This window comes from Bombina bombina, chromosome 5 (assembly GCF_027579735.1).
Source record: "Bombina bombina isolate aBomBom1 chromosome 5, aBomBom1.pri, whole genome shotgun sequence".
In the NCBI taxonomy this organism is placed as follows: domain Eukaryota; kingdom Metazoa; phylum Chordata; class Amphibia; order Anura; family Bombinatoridae; genus Bombina; species Bombina bombina.
Genome location: NC_069503.1, coordinates 526,710,429 through 526,729,861, shown reverse-complemented (window position 1 = coordinate 526,729,861; position 19,433 = coordinate 526,710,429). Strand labels below are relative to the sequence as shown.

At 36.6% G+C, this 19,433-nt stretch overlaps 1 protein-coding gene across 1 annotated transcript in view; it reads left to right on the top strand.

The window, feature by feature from the left end:
* ITGA9 (integrin subunit alpha 9) overlaps nucleotides 1-19,433 on the top strand; it is an 838,607-nt gene that overhangs the window by 174,502 nt on the left and 644,672 nt on the right. The window contains exons 6-7 of the mRNA XM_053714443.1: nucleotides 2,888-3,017; nucleotides 4,990-5,075. Of these exons, the coding sequence (XP_053570418.1) occupies nucleotides 2,888-3,017; nucleotides 4,990-5,075 (216 nt within the window). The remainder of the gene's footprint in view (nucleotides 1-2,887; nucleotides 3,018-4,989; nucleotides 5,076-19,433) is intronic.

The window sequence follows — 19,433 nt, the reverse complement described above, 5'->3', positions numbered from 1 at the left end:
AATTTACTCCTATTATCACATTTTCTTCATCCTCTTGCTATCTTTATTTGAAATGCAAGAATGTAAGTTTAGATGCCGGCCCATTTTTGGTGAACAACCTGGGTTGTTCTTGCTGATTGGTGGATAAATTCAACCACCAATAAAAAAAGTACTGCCCAGAGTACTGAACCAAAAAAAAGCTTAGATGCCTTTTTCAAATAAATATAGCAACAGAACAAAGAATAATTTATAATAGGAGTAAAAGAGAAAGTTGTTTAAAATTACATGCTCTATCTGAATCACGAAAGAAAAAAATTGGGTTCAGTGTCCCTTTAATGGAGAACACAAGCTAAAAGCTTGGGAGACTTAATTGTATAATTTCAATATATCAACCCTGAATGTCTGACTTCAGTGAAAACTCAGTACGCGCTGCTTTTACTAACTACAACTAAAATGTATAACGTCTGTTTTCTAATGATGTTCTCATAAATGGCCTCTCGCACAAAATCTCTGGCTTCTTTGAGCTTACTATTGTAATGTAGGTGTCTACACAGAACCCTGCATAGCTAGATAAACAGCTCTCAAGCTATTCTTTGAGGGATCTGACAGTACTTACGAGACTCTTTAGATAATATTGTCAGAGCGGAGTGCTTTAGATCAGTGGTTCTTAACCAAAGTGAGCTTAAGGCCGGTTAATTTTAGCTTTACATGTCCAGGGCCTGGTAGTTTTATATATATATATATATATATATATATATATATATATATATATATATATATATATATATATAAAGTGAGCAGCAGGGGCGGGCTGATCAGCCAGGCAAAAAGGACCTGGGCCGAGCAACCAGCAAGTAGGGGGTCCTACAAAAGGCATCTCCATGGATCCTGGTGCATTCCTTAAGCTGGAGTTTTCAGTTGCCCTATCAGTAACTAAGCAAATAAGTGTGGGTTTAGTGGGGCCCTGGCGGGGGGTGTCGCTGTAAGGGCCATGGAGTGTGGGGTCTTGCCCTGGAGGTTGGGTGCCCTTTTTCTGGACCTTAATGTTGTGGGTCCTGGCTCTGGAGGTTGAGGGGCCTGTTGGGGGCAGGTCAGGGAGGCTACCATGTCCATTTGCATAAAATTTAATACACTTTGGTCAGTGTGAGACAGTGTTCCTGGGGCCTTGATTGGTCTCAATCTGCCCCTGGTGTGCAGTGGGGTAAGAGTGTGCAGTGGGAGCATGACAGGTCGGGGCCCACCAGCAGGGCTATCACGGCCCGGTACTGGGCCATGGCCCAGCTGTTGAGAAACCAGGCTTTAGATCATCAGGCCCAACGTGTATCTGTCCTTTAATGTATAAAATAAATAAATAAATGCTAACCTAACAGTAAACTTGGAACAATGGGGTCGATTTAATCTGCAGCAGATGCTGCATTCTACCCCGATAGTTTCAGGTCTGCCTGAAACGTAATTTAAGAAGCAGCGATCATAAGACTGAAATCATTCCGATCCGATACTATCGGGATGATTGACACTCCCTGCAAGCATCTAAATACCAGTGGCAAAAAAAGGCTAAATTGTCAATATTCATGTACAGATTTGTTTGATTAAATGAGTGAACATTTTTCATTAAAACAGACAATAATATAAATAGTTACAAACATTCCCTTTCATGATAGGGAATGTTTGTAACAATTTATATTATGTCTGTTTTAATGCAAATCGTTCATTTATTTAATCATCAAACAAATATAATACATACAACAATAATATTTAGGATTAAGACTTTTTTGGCACTGGTATTTAGATGTCCCCAGCTAGTGCCAAAATTGTGGACGTACCTGTTCTGTAATAGTTTCCGACTGCGGAACTGAGCACATGCGTGCACAACTAACTGTCTTTACAAGTTAATTGTAGGCGTGGCCGTAGGTAGGAAAACGTAACGAGGTCGGAAAAGATAACAGAACACCCCCATAGAAATCAATGGAGATAAAAAAGGAGAAAAAACCCCAAGAGATTGTGCAAAAACGATCCCATTTTCGCATTCCCCATGTGTACATATATATTTGTTTATATGTGTACATATGTCTGTCAATACATATATACACATTTAAATACATTAATATATATGTACAAATATATAGACATATCTATATACATGCAAATACATATTTAGCAATGTGCATGTATGTGTCTTAATGTTAAAGTACTTTGGTGGCTTTTTTTTTCTAACACCCGAGATCTCATATCTTTGAGCCCTTATAACTTTTTTGTGCAATTTTTTTATTTACAAAAAAATTATTAGACAGTGTGAATACGAGTGTAACTGTACTTTGTAATGTATTTTTGAAGTGTTTTGTGCAACTTTTTTGTTTTGCAAAACTGTTAACCACAACTCTGAGATTGCGTTAAGGATTGAAGTGTAAATGGCGATTGCGTTAGCGTAATCTCAGTTTTGCTCAACTTGGAATATCAGCACAATTAAAAGGCTTGCGAAAAGACAATATTGCTTGCGCAAAACAGTTTGCGCCTCACTTGTAATCTAGCCCTTAATCTTTCCTCTGGTCCAAATGCCCAAACCTCAGAAAATGCTGGAATGGGTTATGTTTAGCAGGAATTTCCAATCTTTCCAGATCAAGTGTAGCCGTGCCTTGATTCTTATTTATAAGTCTTTATGTGGCAGTACAGAGATCACCAGAATTCATTATTAAAAAGTATGTGTACAGTTGTACATCTGTCAGTCATATTTCATAAATATCAATGCTCCTTATAAATTCTTAACCTTGTTGCATGACCTTTGGAAATACTAGTACAGGCAATTTATATGTTTGCAGTTATCTCTTAGTAATAGAATACTTGTTATACTTTTAAGTGTAATGGAAGTTATATTTACAATGCTGTTGTACTTTCTTTTTTTTTTTTTAAGGAGCTGGTTGTAATGGGAGCACCAGGATCGTATTACTGGACGGGCACAGTTAAAGTATTAAACCTCACTGACAACACATACTTCAAACTGAAGGATGAAACTATTCTTTCAAGACGCTATACTTATCTAGGCAAGTTCCTGCTTTACATTTGTTTAATCATTGATGACAAACTTATACAATGGTTGTAAAATCGTGAACAAGCTTAAAGGAACATGAAACCATTTTTTTTTTCTTTCATGATTTAGAAAGAGCATGCAATTTTAAACAATGTTCCAATTTACTTCTGTTATCTAATTTGCTTCATTTTCTTGATATCCTTTGATGAAAAGCATAGCTAAATAGACTCAAGTAGCTGCTGATTGGTGGCTTACATAGATGCCTCGTGTGATTGGCTCACCCATGTTCATTGCTATTTCTTCAACAAAGGATATCTATAGAATGAAGACAATTAGAAAATAGAAGTAAAATGGAATGTTGTTTAAAATTGTATTCTCTATCTTAATCATGAAAGAAAACTTTGGGGTTTCATGTCCCTTTAAAGGGACATGAAACCAAAAATCTTTCTTTCATGATTCAGATAGAGCATATGATTTTAAACAACTTTCCAGTTTACACCCGTTTACACCCAAATTTGCTTCAATCTCTTGGTATCCTTTGCTAAAGGAGCAGTAATGCACTGCTGGGAGTTAGCTGAGCACATCTGGTGAACCAATGACAAGAGGTATATATGTGAAGCCACCAACTAGAAGAACCTAACTCCATGTAGTGCATTGCTGCTCTTGAGCTATCTATTATAAAGATAGCTTTCAGTGGATAATAGTTTCAACTAGATATTTATTCATAGAATTAAGAAAAAAAAGTATATAATAAGATTATCACATTTCCCAAAAACCTGTAGCTTTTTAACTGTTAAGCTGTGTAAACTATGTTCTAAAATGATGCAATGAGGTTACTCTCATTTGGTATAGTAGAACTTTCCAAATTCTCCAAACTTTGGGTTTCTCACTAAAAATATTTACACACAACTTGTGCAGTCTTAAGATAAATGGTTGCAAAAACTTCTCTAGGATCCCCTGTGTTCAGACATTCATGGGTTTACAATTGCTTTTGGTAATCATAAGGCCGCTAATTGCACCTGTGCACCACACTTCTGAAAGAGGGTTTTAGGCATATTATGGCAACTGGTCCATGGTCCATTTGGAAATGGCAGGAATGATCAAATTTACCCCAAATCTATACATATTTATAAAGTATACAACCTGCTCTAGGCCGATTTTGGTATATTTAATGACAGGAATTTATATATATATATATATATATATATATATATATATATATATATATATATATATATATATATACTATTAAAATTAATACGTAGAAGTCACATTTTTTGAAGATGTGAGCTGATGCTTAATATACGGCTAGATTACGAGTTTTGCGTTATGAGTGAAAAAGCAGCGTTATGGGTTATAACGCTGCTTTTTCACTTCCGCTGCTATTAAGAGTCTTGTCAAAAAAGCTGTACTGCACACTTTTTTGGCCATAACGCAAATTAACTTACACAATTTGCGTAAAGTCTTTTTTCAATTGGACTTCCATAGCGCCGATATTACAAGCTTTTTCTTGGAGGCCAAAAATTAAGCGGTACAGCCTATACCGCAAGATTCGTAACGCAATCTAAAGTCAGTAGTTATGAGTTTTACGCTACAAAGCTGTAGCATAAAACTCATAACTAAAGTGTTAAAAAGTAAACTAACACCCATAAACTACCTATTAACCCCTAAACCGAGGCCCTCCCGCATCGCAAACACTAAAATAAAATTATTAACCTTTACGCTCACTTCTTGCCTGTTAACGCCGGGTTTTTATAAACCTGTAATACCAGCGCTGTAGGGAAGTGAGTGGTTACAATAACTTGCAAGTTAGTACCACACCACTCATAAGCCGATTGTATGGTATTCTTTTGATGGAAAGCTTTACAAAAATGATGTTCCTGTTTTCCATATTGGTAACTCAGTTCTAAAGCAAATATGATGATTTTAGTCTTTAGTTTGATGCATGATATGTGATCTCCTCTGTGCGCTTTTAATCATTACAGGATATTCAGTTACGACTGGCCACTTTTCTCAACCAACGACATTGGACATAGTTGCTGGAGCGCCACAGGACAGTTCAGTTGGAAAGGTAAGGTTTTCTGCACAGCTGTATATTCTGTACTTGTTTTTAGAACACTTTGTCTCACTTTCACAAAACTGATGAGTGCAGAACGTTTGCTTCCTTTGTAACCTTTAAGTTATTTATAGTAAAGTATTTGTCAACTAACATAAAATTGGCCAGAGCCTTTTCAACAAGAATGATAAAAATTCTATTTTTGTTTTTTACATAGGAAGGGTATTTCCTATTAATTGGTGATAGAAAGATTATTTATGGTAAAAGCAAACACATTTGTTTAAAACGACATTTAAATCCCATAATATTATCAACGGTTTGAAACTGAGGCACATTAATGTGTGTAAATGCCTTTTTAAATTCTAAAGTTTCTTCCTCTTTGTCATACTTTTTTACTTTAAAGGGACATAAACTTGATATTTGAAATGTATGTAAATATATATAGTTAAAGGGACACTAAACACAATTTTTTTCTTTAATGATTCAGATAGAGCATGCAAGTTTAAGCAACTTTATAATTTACTCCTATTATCAAATTGTCTTCGTTCTCTTGCTATTTTTATTTAAAAAGCACGAATGTGATGCATAGGAGCCGGCCCATTTTTTGTTGAGAACCTGGGTTATGCTTGCTTATTGGTGGGTAAGTGTCAGCCTCCAATAAGGTGCTGAACCTAAAATGGGCTGGCTGCTAAGATTTACACTCATGATTTTCAAATAAAGATAGCAAGAGAACGAAGAAAAATTGATAATAGGAGTAAATTACAAAGTTGCTTAAAATTGCATGCTCTATCTGAATCATAAAAGAAAAAAAATGTATCTAGTAAAAGGGACACTAAACAGCCTTTTGCTGAGCTCTTTGTGGCACACGACCTAGAAAGTCCTAAAAGCATAATCTGTAACCTGGGAATCCAAAAAGCTGCAAATTGTCTAAACCAGCTATTTCATTTGAAGGTTACAGAGTTTGTATTTTGTCCTGGGACAAAGCAAAATTCAAAACAAAATCAATTGGTCTTTAAAAAGACTAAATTTAGTAGAATTGCATAGACAACAAGTACAGAATAAAAAGACAATGCAGTAGAACTTACTCTGAATTTTATATTTTAAAATTCAAAAATTATTTCAATTTGCCAGCCCCCTGTATCATGTGACAGCCCTTAGCCAATCACAGACTCGTATACGTATACACTGCATTGTTTTGCACATCATCTGTAGTAACTGGTGTCTCAGAAAGTGCATATTGAATGACTGTGCATAATTTGATAATGGAAGTAAATTGGAAAGCCTCTAAAAACTGTGTGCTCTATCTGAATCATGAACGTGTAAAATTTACTACACTAAATTTACTATTAACGTACTACCTGTTGACAATATGATCATAGGTGGTTTATATGCACAATTTGCCTGACATCTCATGAAACATCACTAGCAACTGTGTGCAGGGGACAAATAAGAGGACACAGGCTCCCAGTGGGTTATGTGCACCCAGAAGGGATAGCTTTTAAGAAAACAAAATGCATTTATATAGCCTTTATAATCAATCATACAAGTGCAGGAGAATGAAAATGTTTAATATATAGACCCTGGTCAGTACGGCTTTCTGAGCCAGTGAACCTAGGCAACTATAAACATTCAAGATATCAAGTCAACAAAAAATATTCCAATTGGTTTGATGTAGGTAAATATTTACCCATGTGCTGCTGTAAGACTCAACCGTGAGGATCCCAGTAAGAAATCAGGGGAATGTAGAGGGAAAGAAGGGTCACTTTGGCACAATCCATAAAGTATATGTTACTTTAATTTAATGACATTACTGTATCCTGAAAGTAGTGACATTAGTCTAAGTCCAACTATAGTGACAATAATCAAACTGCACAACTCTCTAGTTTTAGTGTGCTTACGATAAGTACCTAGCCAAGCACATAATTCCGAGAGGACTAAGAGTAAGACTGTTCCCCTCTTTCAGCTTCCACATAGAAAGCTATAGGGGAAGATGGGAACAAGCCCTAATCTCCTGTTCAGAAGTACTTGTCGCCATATTATCGGATTATGAAACCGAAATTGTTGAAGAACTAGGCACAGAGATATCTGAAATAACAACCAAACTAGCCAAATTTGAATCTTTGGATAACTTCAAAACTGCATATAAAAATCTGAGGGAAGAATTAGACTCAAAAGAAAGGGAAATTATCAAAACAAAATGTGATAAACTAAGTAGAGATATAAAAGACTTCGAAAAAGGAAGAGTCTTTACATGGGATGAACAGAACCCAAGACGGAGGAGAAATTTCCTACCACCCAAAGGAGATAAAGATGAGATTTCGACATCTGAATACGAATCATCAGCAGCCGAGGATGTGGAAGAAGGCACCTCTAACAGAAGGTTACTGGTACCCAGCGCTAACGAAAGACTCGCTATATTATCACAGACAGAGTCAAAAAACGAAAGAAGTACAAAACCAAAAACAAAGGAAAAAGGAGGGGAGGGAAAAACAGAGCTCAATCTCAGGAACAGATCAAGATGGGGATATGGGAACGATCGGAACAAGGAGGACTGGTCGAAGAGACCGAGGTGGTGAGGACCACAGATTTACAAATCATAAACTTATCTAATAAAATACTATCCCAAGATCACATCAATATTCTGAAAAAAGGACTTTCCTTCTCCCCTACTAACAACATAGACTATTTTGAAATAATAAAAGACGTACATCTCTTTACTAGAAAAATGGCTCTGAATAAAATGTTTGCTAAACATGAGGATACTGACTGTGACACACAAGCCATCATGGATCTGATATCCTTATTGGAAGACAATGAAAATGACAGTACTGACAGTAATGACTGGAGGAAAGAATTGGTAAAAAAATCGACATATATGCCTCAAATCTGTCAATTTCCGGAAATAGACACATATCAGAAAGTAGTGATTAGAGATATTCTAAAACTCCGTGATGTGAATACAAGAAACATCAATGAAAAAGAATCTAAAGCACTGAGAGAAATCGAGAAGTGGGAAGATGTGGTGATTAAATCTTCAGATAAGGGAGGAAATGTTGTGATCTGGCCCACTGAACTATATCTAATAGAAGCAAAAAAACAGCTAGGAGATAAGAACTGCTACAAACCACTTCTGGGAAATCCCACACAGGAATTCTTAACAAAATATAATATGCTAATTGAGACAGCAAAAAAAGACGAACTAATAGATACAAGAGAATACAAATTCTTAAACGTCAACAACCCGAAAGTGGCAACATTATATCTGTTGCCGAAAGTGCACAAAAATCAGAAAATACCCCCTGGTAGACCAATTGTGTCAGGTATTGACTTGAGATTAAGAAATATAGTACTCTCCCTCCCCTCATATACAAGGGATACTATGGACATCCTGAACAAAATAGAAGGCATGCCCCTCGATTCTGATACTTGGCTTGCCACATGCGATGTCGAGTCTCTATATACATCGATTGAGCATAGATGGGGGTGTCATGCAGTAGGATACTTCCTAGAAATGGAACCGAGTGTTAATGCGCCCAAAAATGAATTCATACTGAGACTCCTAAAATTTGTCCTGAGCCACAATTATTTCGTGTTTAACGACAAATTCTTTCTCCAGATACGTGGTACTGCCATGGGTACAGCATGCGCCCCAACATATGCTAACATATATCTTGGATGGTGGGAGCGGGAACATGTATTTGGAGAAAAGATGGAACAATACACAGATAACATACTGATGTGGCTCAGATACATAGACGATGTATTCATTATATGGAAAGGGGAGGAATTGAGATTTAAACAATTCATTCATGAACTCAACTGTAATGATCTAAATCTAAAACTAACGTTTGAAATGAGCAATACAGCAGTAACCTTTCTGGATTTAACAATTTCGAGGGATATGTTTGGATGTGTGCAATCAGGTATACACAGAAAAGAAACGGCTACAAACTCTATACTATCTTTTGACAGTGCACATCATCCTGCTACCAAAAAAGCAATTCCATATGGTGAATTTTTAAGAATACGGAGGAATTGTTCAGAAATTGACACTTTCAAAAAAGAATCTAAAGAATTAAAAATAAGATTAAAAAGCAGAGGATATCCGAACAGCATTCTCAAAAGGGCATATCATAAAGCACTCCACCTGGACAGGAACGAGTTACTATTCCCTAAACAAAAACAAAATAAAGACACAAGAATTCGTTTTGTAGGCACATACAACACAGCCCACAAAGAAATAACTACGATACTGAATAAGCATGCCCACATTTTGCAAACTGATGGAGACCTAGCTAAAAATGTGGGAAATAAGATTGCCATCAGTTGGAAAAGGGCACCAACAATCAGAGACAAAGTCATGAGGAGTCACTTTGCAAAAAAACCTAGCATGAGAAAGGACAGATTAACAGGCACATATCCATGCGGCGCATGCAAATTCTGTATCTATATGAAAAACGTTAAAGAGATGTCCATCTTTCCAGATGGTATGAAAAAAATCAATGGCCTGTTTAACTGCAGAACACATAATGTAATATACTGCTTGGAATGCAGCTGTAACAAAAAATATGTCGGAATGTCCACTAGAGAACTCAGGAGAAGACTAGGTGAACATCTAGGAAACATAAAAAACGCTAAAAAAGATCTTGAGAAAGATAAAAAACTTACATCAGTTGCAAGACACTTTTTGGACTGTCATGACAGCAAACCAGAATTGAAATGTTGGGTCCTACAAAAACTGACTTTGGGCATTAGAGGAGGGAATATGGAGAATACCCTCTTAAAGGCCGAATCCAAATGGATCTTTTGGCTACAGAGCATGAGACCAAATGGGCTAAATGAAATGATACAATACAGTGCCTTTTTACAATAAACTTACACAAACTGATGGAATAGACAGAGTGTAACAACTTTGTGTTGAGATTATAGTTGGCAGACTAGTGATAAATATATACATAAATAAAAACAAAAGCATAAGTATTCATGAATTTAATCATGGCCATATATCTGTCTGGCCCATATCTGAAATGATATATTCAATATATGGTGAAATTCAAACTACCAATAGACATTCTGCAATATACACTGTCTATTGAGGCATTAAAACATGCAATGTATGTAATTTGCACAGCTTTAAACATTATGTTTGATTATATTTAATCTTGGAAATATAACCACCAATTATGATAAGGAAATCTCCAAGATAACGAACATAAATATAATGTTCAACCATGGCATTCATGCAATAATACACATCACTGGTAGTGAGACTGTGCTATAATAGCACCATACACGAAACCATACTAAGACATAAATATCGGACTAAATTATTAAATTTTTATGTCTCATATAGTCCAAAGGCAAAAATGACATAACAATGTAAACATAGTGTGACATCGCTATGCATTGAATATCATAAATATGTATAAGTAAATCGCCACCAATGCTTTACATCTTATACACATGGTACAATGGAAATCTAGTTAAACGGTATGAAATAAGTGCTGCATAAATATAAAAGTGCAACAATACAAGGGTTCACTTTTTTCAGCAATTTCGTAATACACATTACCAGTGTCTAGAAACAACTGCTCAAGTTATCGCTATGAATAGATAGTATACATAGATATAGAATAGATAGCATACTTCAGAAATAACGCATGACCTTTTAATGCATATGACAGAATTGTTTGGAACACAATAAACAAATATCATTTAAAGATCGATGAATATATGCTCAAATATCTGCTTTGTAACAATTAGTACACATATGTGGTAATAGTAACTATCGTTGATCACCCAACATACACGAGAGACTAGTTGGACACGTAAATGTAAACACTATATGAGCAATCTATTGGATAAACGTCAGCAAACACACCCCTGAATCCGATAGGTTACAGCTGACAATGACACTACCGTGTCAACATAACAACATAAGATGATAGGAATTAGCCGATAGGCTGTTAGAATTTGCAAAAAAAGTAATCAGCCACATGATTGGCTGATGGTCCTTTAAAAGTAGTGTGTGGCGGTCGGACCGGACGCCTCTGAAAAAGCAGTTGCGAAACGCGCATCAGACGTTTGCACTGCTCCTCTCATACAGTCCGTTGAAATTAGATTAATTGTTGGCCTCTTTTAGGCACCTTTAGCTTAAACTTTCCATAGTTAAAAACTTAGTCTGACTTAGCGAATATAGGCTTTAATGGTATCGAAATATGCTTTAATTGTTGGAGCAATATGCTCAAGTACAAGCCGTCGCTATAGACAGACGATTTTCTGAGTACAATTATTTTCTGACAAAAATCTTTATAGTTAATATTACCAGTGCCTGCTTACTGTAGCAATAGTATAGCCCTAGTTTAATTGAAATAGGCCATCAAAAGCCGTACAATATAATGTTTACTTTTTAATGGGTTATCACGCTATATGAGCCTGCACAGTGTTATGAGATTCTGGACTATCTCAGAATCCTACGCTCACCTGGAGTATTTGTATTCACCATATTAAAGCAATGCAAACAGCACAAATCTAATGCATGATTAACTGGGGAAATCAATATTAAACGATATACGCCAGACATCGCTAAACTGTCAAATTTGGCAGCAAAAATTGTTCAGAGTACTGAACTGATGTTAATAGCATAAACATCCTGACGTATAGTTGTTTATTATAAGTTCTCTCTATACATATCAGAATATAATCAATCTGTGTGCCATCATTAATAAAGACCTTTTTACAATGTGGTAAACACTCAAACGTCCACACAACCCCACTAGAGGTCGGAGAATTTATTTTGTATGATAATATTTACAACGGGCCAAGTTAAATGCAAAACACTTACATGGCACATCACCACAAATATAACTGATGGAAATGGTACTCATACTTTCAAGTATTAACATATAGCTAAAGATATTGTATTCACTTTATTTCAATAGGACAGTGTGATACAAACTGATCACTGTATCACATTTGAGAGGAGCCTTTTGTGTACCGAGTACCACTCGGACACAATTTTAAGATTGTTTGTCTGTTCTTATATTCACCAGTGGAATTTTCCACTCTCTTTTTTAAATGGTTATTGATATAAAAGTTAAGTTTTAATAAACAAACGACACACCACACAATCAATATAGCATTGTTTTTTGCCCCGCCAAGTGTGCCCTATATGCCTCACTTTCTCTATCCCTCTTCTCAGTAATAATTATATATTATTTGGCATAAGGCACTACCTATTGGAAACACCCAGGTTTGGTTTCTATAGGTCCAAGGGCTCAAACCCCTAGTCCCCCCCTCTCTCCCTAGAGGTCATAGGGAATCTATAACCAGAAGAAATGAAATGCCACTACTCAGTCACCAAAACAATCATTTCTGCTTAGCCTATAGTGCTCTATATTTTATGCCTCCTGGTTAATGGAATGTTTGTTTGTTTTGGTGTTTGTATTATTTGTAGCTTATCTATAGGTTTAAGTGACACATACACGTAAAGGACAACATAATAGCCTTACAGTGCATTCTCGACTACAGTAGACTGCCTATCAGGAAAGGGTTTTACAAGCTTTCTACATGCTTTATAATCTTGTATTTTAAGTGCACAAATATCATGCTGTTCTTGTCTCACATTATTCTTCAATCAATACATCACTTTAAGGATATTATGATGTATTTGATGGCTGGCTCCATTCTCTGTTATACTTATACCGGTTCATATATTAGTTTATATTAGATAGGAACCAGTGTTGTTATAGCCTATTGAAAAATAACTGTAACCTTGCACCACAATTAGCCATAACAGTAATCTCCCAAACTACAAAACCATAAATATGCTGCCCAGATTATCCATCACAATTAAAGGACCAGTAAACACAGTAGATTTGCATAATCAACAAATGCAAGATAACAAGACAATACAATAGCATTTAGTCTGAATTTCAAATGAGTAGTAGATTCTTTTCTAACACATTTCAAAGTTATGTATATTTCCACTCCCCCTGTACCATGTGATAGCAATCATCCAATCACAAATGCATATACGTATAGTCTGTGAGTTCTTGCACATGCTCGGTAGAAGCTGGTGACTCAAAAAGTGTAAATATAAAAGAATGTGCACATTTTTTTTAACTGAAGTAAATTGGAAAGTTGTTTAAAATTACATGCTGTATCTGAATCCTGAAAAATTTATAAAACCTGAGTGTCCCTTTAACCCTTACTAGACTTTTTCATGTCCCTTACAGCTAAATTTCTATTAGCACTCATATCCACCCTGCCTAATTAGCCCTAACAGTACTGTTCCAGACCCCAAACTCCAATCACAAGTAAACCCCCTCTTACATCCAAGAACCTCCACTCAGCACAAAAATACCTATAAGACCCCCCATCTTGTCATTAAATTTAACTTCCATTATGCAGCTACCCCAATACTTAGTTAAATAAATAAAATGAAAAATAATACTCATTTTTTTTACCCCAAAATTCCCAGAATTGTGTATGAGAGGGCTGTCAAATCTGATACTTCCTACTCTTCTTTTGGTTAATGTAACTGAAAGTCAGAAGAGGACAGACTGTTGTTATCCCATTTGGATCCATGTCTATAATGGAGAGAATATTCCCTTTTTTCTGGTTGCTATAAAAAAAAATTCTGGTTGCTCTGATTTTTTTATACTTTTTTTTAAATCTTTTCTCAGAAAAAAACTTGGACTGATTAATTTTAAATGATCTTAATGTATTTGTATGGTAAAAACATTCCACACATTTTCATGTTAATGCACAATTAATAAACGTGCTGTAAAATGAGAAATTTTTCAAGCTTTGTAGAAAAGTTTTCTTTAATCAGTAGACCACATACACTGCAAAGAACATGGGAACATAAACCAACAAAAATGTACTCCAAAACATTAAGAAATATTACAAAGTGCTATATGTGTATAAGAGCTTGCCAGATATTTCATACAGCTGACTAATTCACATCATTCAGTACTCTTCTCTAAATTTAATAAGCCCTATCCCATAAAAAAATAAAGTCTGGGAAACCATACAGAGCATTTGCGGACAACACAGTAGGTTTTAAAATTATCATAAAATGTGCCATATAATTTTTAGTAGATCTCATCTGGAGGAAATAGTAACACAGGCTGATTTCTGACATATTTAAGTTTAGTCCAGAGTTATTGGTCTTCTATATATTTTAAAAATAATAAATATGTAGAAGTCACTATAGCTATAATTCATATTTACAGGCAGAAAAAAATATATGTTTACAGGCTAGTGAATTTTAGGTTTCTCACTGAAATATTTACAAACAGCTTGTGCAATCATGGAACAAATGGTTGTAAATGCTTCTCTGGGATCCCCTTTGTTCAGAAATAGCAGACATATATGGGTTTGGCATTTATTTTTGGTTATTAGAAGGCTGCGCACCATACTTATATTTCTTCTATAAGATACGACAATTCCACGGATTCATCCTTTACTTGTGGGATATTATCCTCCTGCTAACAGGAAGTGGCAAAGAGCACCACAGCAGAGCTGTCTATATAGCTTCTCCCTTAACTCCACCCCCCAGTCATTCTCTTTGCCTACTCTAAGTACTAGCAAGGGTAAAGTGAAAGAGGTGATAAAATGTTAGTTTTTATTTTCTTCAAGCAAGAGTTTTTTATTTTAAATGGCACCGGTGTGTACTATTTTCTCTCAGGCAGCAGATGGATGAAGACTTCTGCCTGGAGACTGATGATCTTAGCCTTTGTCACTAAGATCCAGAGCAGTTCCCACAGAATGGCTGAGGCGTACTTAAGAAACTTCAGTGTGAGGAACGTTTTTCATGCTATATAGTAGTGAGGTATGTTCAGTCATTTTTTCTGGAGAGACTGTGGTATTTCAGAATTGGCTGACAGTATCCCCATGAGGGTAAGGGTAAGCAGTAATCCTAAAAGAAAAGGGGTATTACTAAGCTTTACATATAGGGGCTAAGAAAAAATGGTTGAAACTGAGTTTGAATGTTTGTGGGCAAACGTTTATTTAACTGGGAGTGCTGATAACGTTTTTGGCAGGAACGTTTTTGATGCTTTAATGAGAGGGTACACTTGGCTTCTTTTTGGGTTTAAGAACCCACATGGCTAGTTTGAGACCGCTCTGGTGCGGTTCATTTGGGCTGAGAGACATCGAGTGAGATGGGTGGGGCCTATTTTCGCGCCTCAGTTGCGCAGTTGTATTTGCAAGGCAAGCAGCAAGCTCCAACTCCGGTGGGCCCTTGTGAGAGTATTGGGCCAAATCGAAGCTTTAACCCTGTTTTCCAGATCCCCAAGGGCAGGTAGGCGCCACAGCAGGGCTGTGGCGAGGTACAGGGGGTGTTTTTTCCGGATTTAAACGTTTATTAATTATCCGGTTTTTACAGTAAGGGTTAAGTGTTCAGAATTCAGATTTTGGAAATCACTCATGGAAGAAGAACTAGAGGTGGAAAGATATAAGCAGATTGATAACTCTAAGGAAGTGTCAACGCATCCACTGCTTCCGCCTGAGGATCCCTGGACCTGGACAGATACCTGGGAAGTTTCCTGTTTAGATGAGAAGCCATCAGATCTATTTCTGGGAAGCCCCCACATCTGAACAATCTGAAAAAACACATCTGGGTGAAGAGACCACTCTCCCGGATGTAAAGTCTGCTTCCCAGTTGTCTATACCTGGAATATGGACCGCAGAAATTAGACAGGAGATGGATTCCGCCCATGCAAGTATCCGAGATACTTCTTTCATAGCTTGAGGACTGTGAGTCCCACCTTGATGATTGACATATGCCACGGTTGTGTCATTGTCTGTCTGAAAACAAATAAATGTTTCTCTCTTCAGAAGAGGCCAAAACTGAAGAGCTCTGAGAATCGCACGGAGTTCCAAAATATTGATTGGTATTCTCGCCTTTTGAGATTTCCAAACCCCCTGCGCTGTCAGAGATCCCCAGACAGCTCCCCAACCTGAAAGACTTGCATCTGTTGTTATTACAGTCCAGGCTGGATGAACAAAAGAGGCCCCTTGAACTAAACGATGGTGAACTAACCACCAAGTCAGAGATAGTCGAACATTGGGATTTAAGGATATTAATTGTGATATCTTTGTATAATCCCTGCACCATTGGCTCAGCATACAAAGCTGAAGAGGTCTCATGTGAAAACGAGCAAAGGGGATCGCGTCCGATGCTGCAGTCATGAGACCTAAAACCTCCATTCACATAGCTACTGAAGGGAATGATTGAAACTGAAGGTTCCGACAAGCTGAAACCACTTTCAGACGTCTTTTGTCTGTTAGAGACAAAGTCATGGATACTGAATCTATCTGGAATCCTAAAAAGGTTACCCTTGTCTGAGGAATCAAGGAACTTTTGGTAAATTGATCCTCCAACCATGTCTTTGAAGAAACAACACTAGTTGATTTGTGTGAGATTCTGCAGAATGTAAAGACTGAGCAAGTACCAAGATATCGTCCAAATAAGGAAACACTGCAATACCCTGCTCTCTGATTACAGAGAGTAGGGCACCGAGAACCTTTGAAAAGATCCTTGGAGCTGTTGCTAGGCCAAATGGAAGAGCAACACATTGGTAATGAAGGGTAGAAGGAAGCAGCACTCTTAATCCACTGTCCATAAAATCCAAGAAAGTTTATTTCAAATAATTTAAAACACAAGTAGACAAGCACAGCACAGTACAGGCTTCACAAGTGGAGGGGGAGCAAATCCTTACATGTTTCGTGCTATGCAGCACTTAATCATAGGATAGCTCTCCACCTGTGCAGCACACCTTTAAAGGATGTAATGGCCAATCACAGCATCAAAGCTTTAATACACCTCTAAAAATAGATGTTTTAAAGGTATACTGCAAAGGTGTGAGAAGAAATAGTGTAACATGGAAAAAAGTATTTATTCTAAAAAAACACAACACAAAAACAAAAGTGCATATGAAGAAATAAAAACAATACAGAAAAAAACTACAAAATTGGTAATGCTTGTCTAGAAAAGAGAATCTCAGGAACTGATAGTGATCTGGATGAATCGGAATATGAAGATATGCATCCTGTAAGTCTATTGTGGACATATAATGCCCTTGCTGAACAAAAGGCAGAATAGTCCTTATAGTCACCATCTTTAATGTTGGTATTCTTACATAACGATTCAGATTTTTTTAGATCCAGAACTGGCTTCTTTGGAACAATGAACAGATTTGAATAAAATTCCAGACCCCGTTCATGAAAAGGAACTGGCACAATTACCCCAGATAACTCCAGGTCTGAAACACACTTCAGGAAAGCCTGAGCCTTTACTGGGTTCACTGGAATGCGTGAGAGAAAGAAACTTCTCACAGGCGGTCTTACTTTGAAACCTATTCTGTACCCTTAAGAAACAATGTTCTGAATCCAATGATTTTGGATTGAATTGATCCAAACATCCTTGAAAAATCTTAGTCTGCCCCCTACCAGCTGCGCTGGAATGAGGGCCGCACCTTCATGCAGACTTGGGGGCTGATTTTGATTTTTTAAATGGCTTGGATTTATTCCAGACTGGAGAAGGCTTCCAATTGGAAACCGTTCCCTTAGGGGAAGGGTCAGGTTTCTGTTCCTTATTTTGACAAAAGGAACGAAACGGTTAGCAGCCCTAAATTTACCCTTAGATTTTTTATCCTGAGGCAAAAAAGCACCCTTCCGCCCACTGACAGTGGAAATAATAGAATCCAACTGAGAACCAAATAATGTATTACCTTGGAAAGAGAGAGATAGCAACGTTGATTTAGAAGTCATATCAGCATTCCAAGATTTAAGCCATAAAACTCTTCTAGCTAATATAGCTAAAGACATATATCTGACATCAATTCTAATGATATCAAAAATGGCATCACAAATGCAATTATTAGCATGTTGAATTAGCTTAACAATGCTATACACATTATGATCTGGTACTTGTTGTGCTAAAGTTTCCAACCAAAAAGTTGAAGCAGCAGCAACATCAGCCAAAGAAATAGCCGGCCTAAGAAGATGACCTGAACATAAATAAGCCTTCCTTAGATAAGATTCAAGTTTCCTATCTAAAGGATCTTTAAAAGAAGTACTATCTGCCATAGGAATAGTATTACGTTTAGCAAGAGTAGAGATGTCCCCATCAATTTTGGGGATCTTTTCCCAAAACTCCAATCTATCAGTCGACAAAGGATACAGTTTCTTAAACCTTGAAGAAGGAGTAAAAGAAGTACCCAGTCTATTCCATTCCCTAGAAATTACATCTGAAATAGCATCAGGAACTGGAAAAACCTCTGGAATAACTACATGAGGTTTAAAAACCTGAATTTAAACGTTTACTGGTTTTAATATCAAAAGGACTAGTCTCCTCCATATCTAATGCAATCAACACCTCTTTTAATAAGGAACGAATTTACTCAATTTTAAATAAGTATGAAGGTTTGTCAGTGTCAATATCTGAGGCAGAATCTTCTGAACCAGATAGATCCTCATCAGAGATAGATAAATCAGAATGCTGTCGGTCATTTAAAAATTCATCAAATTTATGAGAAGTTTTTAAAGACCTTTTACGTTTATTAGAAGGTGGTATGACAGACAAAGCCTTCTGAATGGAATTAGAAACAAATTCTCTCACATTAGCAGGAATATCCTGAACATTAGATGTTGAAGGAACAACAACAGGTAATGGATTACTACTAATGGAAATATTGTCTGCATTTGAAAGTTTATCATGACAACTAACACAAACTACAGCCGGAGGAACAGTTACCAAAAGTTTACAACAAATGCACTTAGCTTTGGTAGAACCGACATCAGGCAGCAGGATTCCAGTAGTAGATTCTGAGACAGGGTCAGATTGAGACATCTTGCAATATGCAATAGAAAAATAACATATAAAGCAAAATTATCAATTTCCTTATATGACAGTTTCAGGAATGGGAAAAAATGCAAACAAAATAAGCCTCTGGAAACAAGAAGCAAAATGAAATAAGGACTTTTGGCGCCAAAAACGTCTGCAACAAACACGAGCGTCATAGATGACGCAACTACGTGAAAACTCTCGGCGCCAACTAAGACACCGGAAATGACGAAATTACGTCAACAAACGTATTTCTCGCGCCAAAAAAGTCTTGCACCAAGAATGACGCAATAAATTATAGCATTTTGCGCTCCCGCAAGCCTAACAGCCCGCAATTTAGGAAAGAGAGTCAATTTGAAAATTTTCAGGTAAGAAATTTTTTAATTTTTTTTTATATGCATTTCCCAAAATGAAACTGACAGTCTGTAAGAAGGAAATATACTGATTAACCTGAATCATGGCAAATATAAGTACAAACATATATTTAGAACTTTACATATAAAGTGCCATACCATAGC